General features: G+C 43.4%; 1 protein-coding gene across 12 annotated transcripts in view; it reads left to right on the top strand.

The window, feature by feature from the left end:
* The first annotated feature begins 241 nt into the window (after positions 1-241).
* The window catches only part of PLEKHA5 (pleckstrin homology domain containing A5), a 157,549-nt gene continuing 145,172 nt past the window's right edge, over positions 242-12,618 (top strand). For all 12 annotated transcript variants that reach the window (XM_058023545.1, XM_058023546.1, XM_058023549.1 and 9 more), the window contains exons 1-3: positions 242-355; positions 507-583; positions 3,405-3,462. In XM_058023545.1, coding sequence (XP_057879528.1) covers positions 267-355; positions 507-583; positions 3,405-3,462 — 224 coding nt within the window. In that variant the 5' untranslated portion in view covers positions 242-266. The remainder of the gene's footprint in view (positions 356-506; positions 584-3,404; positions 3,463-12,618) is intronic.

Consider the following 12,618-nt stretch of genomic DNA (forward strand, 5'->3'; position numbering starts at 1 on the left):
CCCGCGGGACGGCCCGGCCGCCTCACGGCGCTCCCTCCATCCCCGCCCGCCGGAACCCGCCCCCGCCGGCCGGGCGCGCCCCCGCGGCCCGCGCGCCCCCGCGGCGGGGCGGGGCGGGGCGGGCGCTGCGCCCTCCCCTCCCCTCCCCTCCCCTCCCCAAGGTGTTGGCGGCGGCGGGGACGCGCTCGCCGCTCGTGCCCGCGCCTCCCCCCCGCCCGCGCTCCCCTCGGCTGTGCCCGGCTCTCCCCGGCTGCGGCGGCTCGGCCATGGCGGAGCTGAGCGCCGAGCGGCTGCGGGCGCTGCCCGGCAGCTGGAGTTACGGGATCAGCCAGGGCGGCCGCGTCTTCTTCATCAAGTGAGCGCGGGGCCGGCCAGGAGGGGAGCGGGGCCGGGCCGGGAGGGGCGTGCGGGGAAGGGAAGGAAAGGAGAGGGAATGGGAGGAGGGGGAGAGCAGGGGGCGGCGGGGCTGCGCCTGCCTGACTCGGTCCGTGTGTCCGTCCCCGCAGCGAAGAGGCGAAGAGCACGACCTGGCTGCACCCGCTCACCGGCGAGGCCGTGATCACCGGGCACCGCCGCAGCGCAGGTAGGACAGCCCGGAGCCCTGCCCGGAGCCCCGGCTCGGCCGCCCCTGCCCCGCCGGGCTCAGCCCCGCTCCCCGCAGCCCCCCGGGACGGGTCCCGGTCGCGCTTTGCCCGCACTTCGCGCAGTTGTTCCCCGCGGGCTGAGCAGCGCCGCGGTCGCCGTGCAGCCCTGCATGCCCAGCGTGCTGGCCAGCTTCTCCAGGCGCCTTTTCTCTCCCCCTGCCCCCGAGTTGTGCCTGTGTAATGTATCTGTCTCCGCTCTCCCTTCGTTGCCTTGTATCACCCCTGCGAGCCTGTGTAGTTACCATTAGAGACCGCCTCGTTCCTCTCGTGCTCCTCGCTGGCTACCCCGGTTATCCACCTGCACAGCATCCTTCCCCAGTTTAGCACGAAACCACTCATCGTATTTCTATTTCCAGCAGTGCCTAGATTTAACCACGATAGGTGTACTAGAAATGTAGGGGGCTGATTTCGCTAGTCACCTAGAAACCCTTTTTTCTCCCCGCGCTTGCATCCAGGCTGAGACTCTGTGTGGTTTCCAAGTGACTGGGAGAGGTGGAATAGGTAGGAGGAAAAAGGGCTTGAAACATTAGAAATAACTTGGAAGGGAGGAGGGTGGAATCTTTGCTTCTGCTGTTAGTTCCACTCTGGAGAAGTATCAGCAGGAGGTGCTGGAGGAGGAGGATTTACAGCAGACACTCCGGAGACCCGGAGCCAAACTCTTGGCTGCTGGAGCTGCACACAGGCTGCATATGCCGCTGGGAGGTGGTGGAGTGTAGTAATACGTGCAGTTGTTTTCATGTGTACAAGCACTTGGATAATCACGGGGAAATAATCTGCAAGTGAATTCATCTGTATCAGATTATTTGCTTTTTATCTTTTTATGTTTGGTTAATACTTATGCATTCAGGAATCAGAAATAGCCTTTTAGAAAACTGCGGGCAGCCTTTCTTTTCTTTTTTTTTTTTTTTTTTTTTTTTTTGTTTTTTTGTTTTTTTTGTTTTTTTTGTTTTCGAGTTGGGAATAGTTTAAAAACCACAGGTTTCTGGCTATTAGAACCCTGCAGTTTGATTTGCAGTGAAGGTTCTGTTGTTTGTAAGAAGTCATTTAATGCTGGGAAATGGAACTACTGATTGCTATCAGGCTCCTCTTGCTCCTGCTCTCAGTGCTCAGATTGAGAAAGTGGCCTTCAAATACAGCAGCATGCATGGGGGCAGATGTGTGTGAAGTGCTTTTCTTGTTCAACACCGGCATTAGCTGAGTATTAATTCTTTTTTTAAGCTATTCCCACTGTCCCTGTTGACTGATGATGATTTCCCAGTAATTTTCCAAGTGTCTCATTTGTTTCTGCTGTTAAGTGCCTTCTAAAGGAAATGCAGTTTGCTTTTGGGTGTCTGGAGTATTGTGTGTAACAGGGCAGAGTCATCATCAGATAAATTAAACTTGGCTGAGGCATGACCTTGGATACACTGACCACAGTTCATCAGTCAGATACCAAAGTGTTTAAAACCAAAATCTATTCCTGGAGTTTTCCTCATTCATGTGTATGTTAATGAACCTCTCCATACACAGATATAATCAAACAGCATTATTCTGGGGTTTATCTCTTCCTTTGCTCTGACCATTGTTCTGGAACCTAGTCAAAATATGTTCAGAATACATCTCCTCTTAAGATACAATTTTTGAGTGAATGGCACTTCTTTTGCAGATGTATATTATTGTAAAGCTCTCTGTTGAATAATTCTGTGAGACATGTTCTAGACGGTGAGGAAAGCTTTGTCCTCCATTATGGATGGAAGTGCTTTTTATTCTTTGAGCTATTCACCACTGGAAGGGTATTTTTTGCAAAGTTCTTGGAGCAGCCATAAATACTTCTGCTGGAGAGACTTCCTGTTTGCTGTACTTTGCCCCGTGCCATTATCGAAAGACACCTTGATTTTTGTTCTGCAGAAAGATGGGAGTGAAGAAAAAAAGAAGCCAGAGCAAATAAGTATTGAGGAGTATAAAAACCACCACATAACCCAGCCTGATTTTTTTTTTTCTTTAGGAAATGCATTCTTGCTTTTATAATTCAATGGGAGAGCACTACGTATCAATCATTATTTTTATTGATGGGGGCAAACTTTTAAGGTGCCAAACATCTCCAGAGCTTCCGTCACATCAGGAAACTGAAATTTTGACCATTAGTGTTATGGGGTTTTTTTTATATCTGGACTCCTGACTCTTAAGAGTGGCAATGGAAAGGAAGAGATGCACCCACATCCTCCACTAGATTTACATGGAAAACGATTTTCATGTAAAATGCAACAGAGTTGTAAACACTGCAGGAGCGGTTGTTAGTCACAACAGTGGTGGAATTATGCTAATACAATGCTAATGCTCTGTGGTGCAGTTGATATCGTGCCTCTTAAGGAGCTTGTGGCTTGCACGCAGCTCAGTTAGATGGGTTTTTGTTCAGATCTCTGCCTGCCAGGCGAGCTGGTGCTGCTGAGGTCCAAGGCAGGGAGACCTGGGGATGACTCTGAGTCCTGGGCAAAGGAAGGAGCATTAAACGAGGGCACACTTAAACCACCCTTGTTACTGTTTGAGAACCAGAAACCCCAATCAGGTTTTCAGGTGTGTAGCTTCTCTTGGCTTACAGAATTCACACTTAGGCAGTCTGGTGAGTCAATTCTGAAATCCTTGTTTCTGGGACTGAAGGTTTCAACATGAGGAATCAGACACAGTGTTTTAACTACCTTGGTGTTAGGGAGTAGAGCAGGATGGCTAGCATAATTTCTCATTTCAAAAGGTAATTGGAATGTTTTGCTGCTTGTTTTCCAGACTTACCCACAGGTTGGGAGGAAGCCTATACTTTTGAAGGTGCAAGATATTATGTAAAGTAAGTTGAATGTTTGTCACAATACTATAATTTTCAATTGGTTTGTGTAAATGTTGCTGTAATTCTGAATGCTTTCCATACTGAAACTGTGCTATAAATCCAAAAGGAGCATTTAAATTTTCATAGGACATCTCGTCCTTTATTTACTGAATTCTGCACAGCTGAAACAATTTGACTGTTTGTGCTAATTCAAGATGTTTGAGGATGCAGATTCAAGTGCAGTTTCTGCTGTGAATGTAACCATCTAGCAACAAATGTCCTCGCAAGCCAAGAAAACCTTGCATTTTTCTGTTTGCTTGACATTTGTGTGTGTACCCTCTTGTGCCATTAATGCTTTCACAAAGGCAAGATCTTACTTCATCACTGGGAGAAGAGTCTTGGTTTCAGCCCTATTCTCTAATTGCATGGTTTAATTTGGCCATTTTCTTTGCAGACCTCCTGCTTCTGGCATTGATTTCCTCTTTTTTTTTTTTTTTTTTGTTCTGGTTTTAGTATGTTTTGAGGAGCATGTTCACTATGGTAGCCTTACTGTGTGTATTGTCTTTTTGAATGAGAGACATGAAAATCGAGCTCTTGTATAGAAGTCCAGAGGGTGTATTGGTTGGATCTGTACAAGCTTCTTACAGGCTTTTCCTCTCCAGATAGTTAGACCATCCTCACCTGGAAAATTTTTAAGTGGCACCTATGTATATTTGGTTAATTTGCATCTTTTTCTTCTGTTTAACAATTCACAGGCTTTTCTCAGTTTATTCAGGAGTTTTTTGCTCACTGCACTGTGTGTTTGGTTTGCTGTCTTTAAATTAAAAATGTCATTAGTGTGGTAACTTTTTGAGTGAAGGTTACAGATAGAGTTTATAGGCTGCAGGTAGGTTTTCTGTGTTGCAGTGTTGAGCACAAGGTTGCTGCTCTGTGTCAGATGCTTTGCAGACAGTGTAAGGAGGATGTTATATGTGTGCTTCATGGTTTATTTTATATGAGTGTGTTTGATTTGGTCCTAAACAAACTTTAAAAACATATATTGAAGCATAATGCTTTCAAAAAATCTGACCAGAATAGGCGCTGTGCTGTCTAGGAGGGCAGATTGTTTGTTGATAAGCAGCATGTTTGTTTTTCTCTTCCATTCTGCCTTCTTGCAGTTGACATTGTGGGAGCACTGAGTAGGCATTGACAAGAAATCCACCAGACTGAGGACAGGGATCCATTGAGAATTTTACCTCTGGAGTTCTGTGCAGATTGTTAAATGAAGACAAGTGAGAATTAAAGAAAGCTGTGGTTGTGTGTGTATACAATGTGAAAAAAAATTCTTTTAGACTTTGAGATGGAACTTTTTCTTGTAGAATATGCTTATGAACAGTGTGTTGGCCAGCTGTAGTAACTGGAAAATAGGAACTTGAGTTCTCCTGGAATAAACAAGTGTGTGAACAGCTGTTGTAGAGCTCTTCTGGAGAGACTGACTGAGTGCTAGGTTGCTTGTGTACCCTTGTCCTTCCAAGATCTTGTGTTCAAGGTGTTACCATAACTGTGAAGATGCACATGGAGCTGATTGTTTTGCTGATAGCCAGCATCAAATAGCTCAGTTTGTGTTTGGAAGTTGAGCTGTCTTTGGAAACACTGTCTTTCCCAAACACTTCTGTGGGATTTGACAGATGTAGGAGGATAGCAGGGCTGGTGCTGTCAGGCCTGCTGAAAGGTTCACGTGGCCTGACCAGTTTGGCATCCTTAGTTAAATACTGGTTTGCTGTGTGGAGTCTCGGGCTGAATTTGAATTCCTGCCCAGTGATAGCTTCTCCTTTTAAAGCTGTCTCACATTCAGCCCTGCTGGTGCTAGAGAGGATGTGAGAGCTAACGTAGACAACGTTATAATCACTGTCTTCTAATCCTAGGCACTGCAACTCAGGGTGATGTGCTGATTACAATAATTCTGGTTGTCTGAATTTTAACTATTGTGGGGATTCTGCGTGAGGGGCAGACAGCACTGGCTGTTGTGACCTCCTGCCATGCAAACACCTCCATGTGTGGATGTTTAACCATAACCTGCTCATTTGGGTGTACTGATTTGCTGAATATTAGTGTTTGTTATGTCAATTGCAGTGTAATAAAACCATGGCAAAACTATAAATATTGAAAGCTTGCTTGTGGTTAGGTCTGAAAGAAACATATTGCTTTATGTTCCATATGAGTTAGGAGGAAATGAATGTTAATGTCATGCTCTTGGTGCTTCAGCCACTGGAACCTGTCTGTTGGATTCCTGTGTCCAGTCAGGGTTAGACAAGAAGGGCAGTCAAGTTTCCTGATCACATAAATAATTTGACCTAACTTCTGAGGCACAGCTTCAAATATGTGGGTTGAATAGAAATGTTTAACAACCTTCCTTTATGGTAAGATCTTATGCTAGACTGTGTTTGAAAATAAAAACCTTTTGAAAATTATTCTTCTGGTTCTTTAATAATAGGTCTTCAGTGTTCCAAGTGGGTGTGTTGCTGAATCTATTACTGTGCTTTTTTTTGGCTTTGATGTAGTAAACACTGTATAATCAAATTGGGATAATGTCGAGGAGATAATCGTCAGCTAAATCTTAACATTCCTTGCACTGGCATTTCAAACAAATGACTCAGTATACAGACTGCACTGAAATGTGATTCTTTTCAAAGGACACTGTATTTTTCTTGGGATGTGTGCACTCGGTTTCAGAATAAGTAAATACCAAACAGTGACTATTTTACACGTTTTTTTCTTCTCCCGTGGCATTGAATTTGTTCTAGTTTTAAAGTGGAAAGATACACTTAAACAGGGACAGATAAGGAGTTGTTCCCATTGCATACTGTGCTTTTCTGCTGGTGTACGGTTGTCATAGTAAGTTGATGCTAGCTAGGACTTTGACCTTTTTGGCATGTTATTTTTTCTGGGGTTTTTGAGCAGTAGAATATTTGCTAATGACAGAATCATTTCCCCACACCCTCCTCACTCACCTCTGGTAAACTCGAATCACAAAAGGCGTCCGTTGTTATTTGGAGTTAAAAAATGTGCAATGCTGGGATACCTTGTGTGCTCTCAGGAGAGCGGGTACATTGTTTGGGGGTTTTGTCTCTTTCAGGGTGAGAAATCGGGATTTGACTTTACATCAGACCTGTGCACTGTCATACCTTCATTGGCACTTGTGGGGAGCTCTAGCAGTAAACTTTACTGAAATAACTAAACTTTTACCCAGAATATAGGGCCCTTGACTGTAGGACTGATAGCATTCAATTACAACATCAGTTAAGTATTGAATCTTCTGTATTATGAAACAAAACTCCCGAGGCTTGAAAATAGCAGCAAACTTGCTAATTTTCTTTTGTCCTGCTTAGGGTCCTTCACTGGACTGGTTACTTGTGCTGAGTGTATTGTGCACTCTGAAAAGTTAAGGGCTTTCTTCCCAAAACACATCTAAGCTGGATGGTAGTATGGGAAGCTTAAGCTATTTATGTTATTTATAAGTGCCTGAGGAAAAGGACCCCACAGGAAAATCCCATTATGATACTTCTCAGTAGAGAAGATACACCTGGTCATGGGGCTCAGACTCCTCACCTGGTAAGAACATTGAGAATTTCCAACTTGATGTTTTTAGGACTTGGTGATGGCTTCATAATCTTTAGGCACCAAAGCACTGGGTTTGAGGACCATAAAATGACATAAATGTGTGTGTGCATTTATGCATGTGTTTGAGAACCCTTATAATTTGTGAAAATGACCCAGTGATCTAAAGTCCGGCATTTATTTAACTTTTCTTGCATTTTTGGTGCTCATTGCAGTAGTTCTAAATATATGTTCAATTTTGAAAATATTTTTTATCTTTTCAAACAAGGATTGTATTATTTAAATTACTAATTTATGAAATAAGGTTGTTTTAAAAATCAATCCAAAGATGATACTTGTGGAATTTTGCATCACTTTGCCAAGGTTGGTTTCTACAGAAGTACTTTTAGGTAAGCTGTTTGCATGTTAGAATTTGATTTTTCTTAACTTTGCTATAGGACTGACACTTTTTGGACAGTACAAAAGCTGACTGCAAAAGTGCTTAAAAGCTCAAAGAATCAAGAGGGTTGAAGTTTAATTTTTGGGGGTTTCTCTTGAAGTTTACTTTTTTCTGTGTTTATCAGAATAGTTTTTGCCTGTTGCTGGCTAAATTGAGGCATTGGCAAAGCCTGGCCAAAGCCAAGGTGAATTCACTGTTGCATCAAATAGAGGTTTTGTGTGTTTTTATAGAGACTTTTTTCTCAGCTCAGGTTTGTTTATTGTAGACATGTAGCTTGAAAATTGGGAAGGCAAGAAAAATTTATTAAGTGATTAAAAGGGATAAGATCTCATTCCGCCCCGAGTTTCTATTGTTTACTAAAATAAACCTGTGCTCATTGAGAATTCAGCTTTCGTTTGAACCTTTGTCTTTTATGTGCATTCTAAAGATCCCTTCCCATTCAGCTGAGACTTTCTCCAGAAAAATCAAACAGCCAGTGGTGTTTGCAGAAAAGCCCTTTCTTGAAAAGAAAAAATGCAATTTGAGAAAAATACGAACAGATCAAACTGTTTTTCTCCAAGAATAAGAATTGCAGTATTGCTCCCAGAAGTTCAGTTCTTTTCTTTTTACCTCTAACCTTTATTTTACTAAAATGAAGAATAAACTTAATTCTTTTTCTCATATGGTGAGACCTGTAGGTCAAATAATGGTGTATGTGAGAACTGGGACTTAGCAACAAGCTACCTTGTGCCTTTTGTAGTGAGCAAAGCTGTTCAGATGAGGAGAACTTTTTCTGGGGAATGCCTGCACATTTATTATCTGTTTGAACATTTGCTTCTTTCTTCCACTGAAATATTCCAAGAACCAAAAATACCACGGAGCTGGAGCTGGGTGTGGAGGTGGAAGGATTCTAGGCACAGGAAAAGAAATGGGTGTGGGTCAGAGCAGAGGTGGGACTGCATCCAAAAAGCATCTTCTGATGGCTTGGATGGGGAAGGACAGGGCTGTAGGTAGTGCTGGGCTGCAGGAGAAGGCTGAAAGGGTGGGCAGAATTGCAGGAGGAAAGGAGAGACAACCAGGCAGAGGGGAGCAGTCAGGAAAAGGAGTTGGGAGCTGATTTCCTAGGAGCAAGCTTAATGGGATTTCTCCCAGAGGGAAGGGTGGCAAAAGTTCACCCTGCACAAACAAGTTGTCTGACTCGTGTGCAGGTCTGGGAGGGCCCATTATCCCTGGCTTGGGAGTCTGTTTCAAAGTCAGGCTGGGAGGTGGAATATCAAATGTGAGTGTTAGGAATTGCTCTGCTTCTAAAGGCTCTTTTTGCCTATGACGTCTGTGGTTGATATTTTGAGCTGTCTCTTTCCTGAAGTGTGTTTCTAAATTGGGCAATACCTTAAATCTTCAGTTTCACTGACAAAGACTTGAAAGCATGAAGGAGCTTACTGATTTTTTTAATCATTACCAAGTTTTTCAACACTTGTAAGAATTAATGACTAATTATTTAAAACCACAAAAATACCTATACATAAGTAGTTGCATGAAATACTGAAGTCCATGAGAAAGATGTTGAAGACACTCAAACTTTTTTGATATTTGTGACCAAATTAGTAAACTAGCCTCCAGCTTTAGTACCTTATTTTTGAAGTCGAAGGATCTTTTCCTTAGCTTTGGTCTCTTTTGGTGATTAGGTACTAATAGCAGATTAAGTCAATATGCTCTACATTTACTACAGTGAAGTGAATCCTTACATGGTCTTTCATTTTTGGTATTCACCATGTGTGAAGGATGGCAAAAAGCAAAGGAAATGCTATCAATCAAAACTTACATGTAGGTGGTTGCTGCAATGTTTAATAAATGCAGTACTTTTTTTTTCCACAAATCCTCCCCTCTTTGCAAAAAAAAAAATTCATGTGCCTTCTTAAAAATGGTTTTGGGGCTGTTTCACCTTCCTGTTGTGTCTGGGCGCTGCACAGGCTCTTTTTCTTCTCCCCATCTTGGTACCCATATCCTGCAGCACCTGGAGCTGAGGGACACTTCCAAAAACACCTCATTTCTATTGTTATACATTACACCTCTGTTTGTTAGAACTTTCACAGGTCCAGATTCCACCTGGTGCCTTTTATGTCCTGCTTTTGCTTTAAAGGAGTTGCACCCACTTTTTTTTTTTTTCTTTTAATCCCTGTGGTCTGACAGAGTTTTGGTGTGCTGATCAGACCTGGTGTCTGTTGTGGTGTTGCACCAAGCCTGTTTTTCCTGCACATGTTTATGTTACCCCAGCTCCTATTCTAATGAATTACACTTGCATTAAAGCTGAGATACGCTGGGCTGGCAGTGCAGAGCACTCCTGAGTTCTCTCCTGTGAGAGGGAGAGAAGGCTCCTGTGGAGCTCCAGGCAAAGAAATCCTTGCTGGAAGCAAAGCTCCACAGCCCTGACTGCTGGGATTTCTGCCAGCAGTGGTGCCTGCGTGTGTGTTCTTTTCTGGGTTTCAGTAAGTAAATAACTAAATTTAAACTCTTTCCCTTCCCTCTCTCTCCCTCCTCCCTTGCCTTCTTGCTTTGGGATGTGTGAGATAACCATGCCTTGCAGTTCTCTTGCATTTGGTTGAGAGGAATGGGGGAATGGGTTCTCTGGCAGTGATGTTGAAGGGGGGAGAAGCTGCATGAGGAGCCACCATCAAAAGCAGAAATTTGGGGATGAGAACTTGTCAGTAGAGGCACTGCAGTGAAACTCTGCTTCCCAGGGCAGAGCATACAACCAGGAAGGTCTGGTTGTATGGTTGGTTGTGAAGTTGCATCTTTCTGCTCCAGATCTATGAAACTTGAATTGAATGCTTATTTGAAATTGTGGGTAGAGGAAAAAAAGCTTTTAAGACAGTATTTTGAATGCCTGTGTGGCCTGTGACTGTGTTGAAGCTTTATATAAACAATTAAAAAGACTTCTCCGTATTCAGGAGGCTCCACAAACTTAGTTCTTCATGGCTTTCTCCAGTGTGATGTAGTAAGAACAATTATTTTTAAGGAAAGGTATATTGCCAAGCAACCTAACCTTTAAAATTGGCTCCCTGCTTCTTCTTCTTCCAGAATCTATTAGAAATCATGTTTAATAGAAACAAGTGCTTTAAAAACAAATTTTGTGCTTTATTCACTGGAAATGTTTCAGTGTGTCAGACCAGGCAAGAGAGGTCCTAGTTAAAAGAGGTGTTTGAAAACAAAAATGCCTGATGAAAGTTCCAATTTCAAATGCCATCTTTCCATTCCAGTATTTCCTGGAAGCTTTTATCATGTTTACTACTCACTGAATAAGCAGGATACTGTAATTGCACAAATCCTGCAAAAACACAGCTTTGGATTATTTTCTGAGCTGTATTACTAGCAAAATTCTGTCATTCTGGATTTTTTGTTTTATTCCTTATTTTTTATTAAATCCTGCAGATTATGCAGCTGCTGACCAATGCCTGTAACATTTATCATTTCTGAGAATCTATTTTTGAGATGAGTAAAAGCATGTGATGTATAATCTTTAAATTTTTTCAATGAACTTGGCTTATAAAAAGGACAGAAATCTGTCTTTGAAATAAAATTTTGTGAGCAACAAGAATAAACACATGGTGCTCTGAAATGCTTATGGTGAAGAAGAAAACCTTTTAATCTGATTTACTTGAGTGCCTAAAAGGGGAACTTGGTTTCCTCATGGCTAAGACTGTGGGGGGAGAGTTTTGGTGTGGATTTTAGATTATGTTCACACCGTTTTGTAGGGTTACTTTTGTATTTTTTGATGAACGAGGAAAATCCTCTAGATGAATATAAACCTCTGTGATTGAAATCTTTTGGAAGGTTTGATGCAAAGGCTGAAAAAGAAATTTGCAAACAAAAATGCATGTTTGAGCAATCAATGTCGTAAGAGCAAGTGTTCATTTTAATGATGAATTTTAATCAGAAGAATGATGCAAGCTAAACCTCATTAGATATTCATATCATCTGTTCTGATCTGAAATCTCTCTTGTGGTACAAACTCAGATCTTCTCTGCTTGATGTGGGTATCAGTTGCTTACCTGGTCTGAAACATTGAAATGTTTTCAGTTGTTAAAGCACACAAATGTTAACGTCTTTTTTGTCCTGCAATGGATGGCCAGCAGGAGCAGGGAGGTCATTCTGTCCCTGATGAGGGCACACCTGAGTGCTGTGTCCAGCTCTGGCCCCTCAGGTTGGGAAGGACATTGGGACACTGAGCACATCCAGAGGAGGGCAATGAGGCTGGAGAGGGGCTGGGAGCACAAACCCTGTGAGGAAGCCCTGAGGGAGCTGGGGGTGCTCAGCCTGCAGAAAAGGAGGCTCAGGGCTGCCCCCATCACTCTGTACAGCTCCTGAAAGGTGCCTGTGCCCAGCTGCCCTTGGGCTCTGTCTGCAGCAGCACTGACACAGCCAGAGCACACAGCCTCCAGCTGCACCAAGGGAAGTACAGGCTGGAAATTAGGAAAAACCTTTTTTACAGAAAGAGTGATAAAGTTCTGGAATGTTCTGCCCAGGGAGGTGGTGGAGTCCCCATCCCTGGGTGCATTAACAAAGCCTGGATGTGGCACTGGGTGCCAGGGTTTAGTTGAGGTGTTGGGGCTGGGTTGGACTCAACGATCGTGAAGGTCTCTTCCAACCCGGTCTTTCTGTGACTTTCTATGAATTTCTTGTGACCTGGAAGAGTTTGGGAGCCTGAATATTTACACTCAGCAATGGGAGTCTTGGGCTGTGTGTTTGGAGTTTGTGGTCTGTTAAAAGCCCTGGGTTGGGGTTTCTTACACCCATCCCTGGGCACTGCAGCAGGATGTCCTGATCCCTGCCAGGCAGCCTTGGCTCCTGCCTGTGCCCCTCCTGTTGCTCAGCTCCAGGTAGAAATGAGCTGGCAATCCTGCAGTCTGCAAGGTCTCTTCATCCGCCTTACCTTGGAGTGCTGTGGAAGGAAGCAGGGTGGGAGCTGTGCCAACACTGCTGCCAAAGGTATTTTATTTCCCCTGTACTGAGCCTTGGATTTCTTTATCTGCAACTCCTGTCTGTCTGACAATTCAATAACTAAATGAAAGGGTTTTTTCCTGTAAACTGAATTTAGAGTTTCCCAGATTTAAACTTTCTCTGTAGTGATTGCCACAAAGAGGAGGGTTTAAGGAAAGGTTTTT

The sequence above is a fragment of the Melospiza georgiana genome, chromosome 4, assembly GCF_028018845.1.
Source record: "Melospiza georgiana isolate bMelGeo1 chromosome 4, bMelGeo1.pri, whole genome shotgun sequence".
Lineage (NCBI taxonomy): Eukaryota > Metazoa > Chordata > Aves > Passeriformes > Passerellidae > Melospiza > Melospiza georgiana.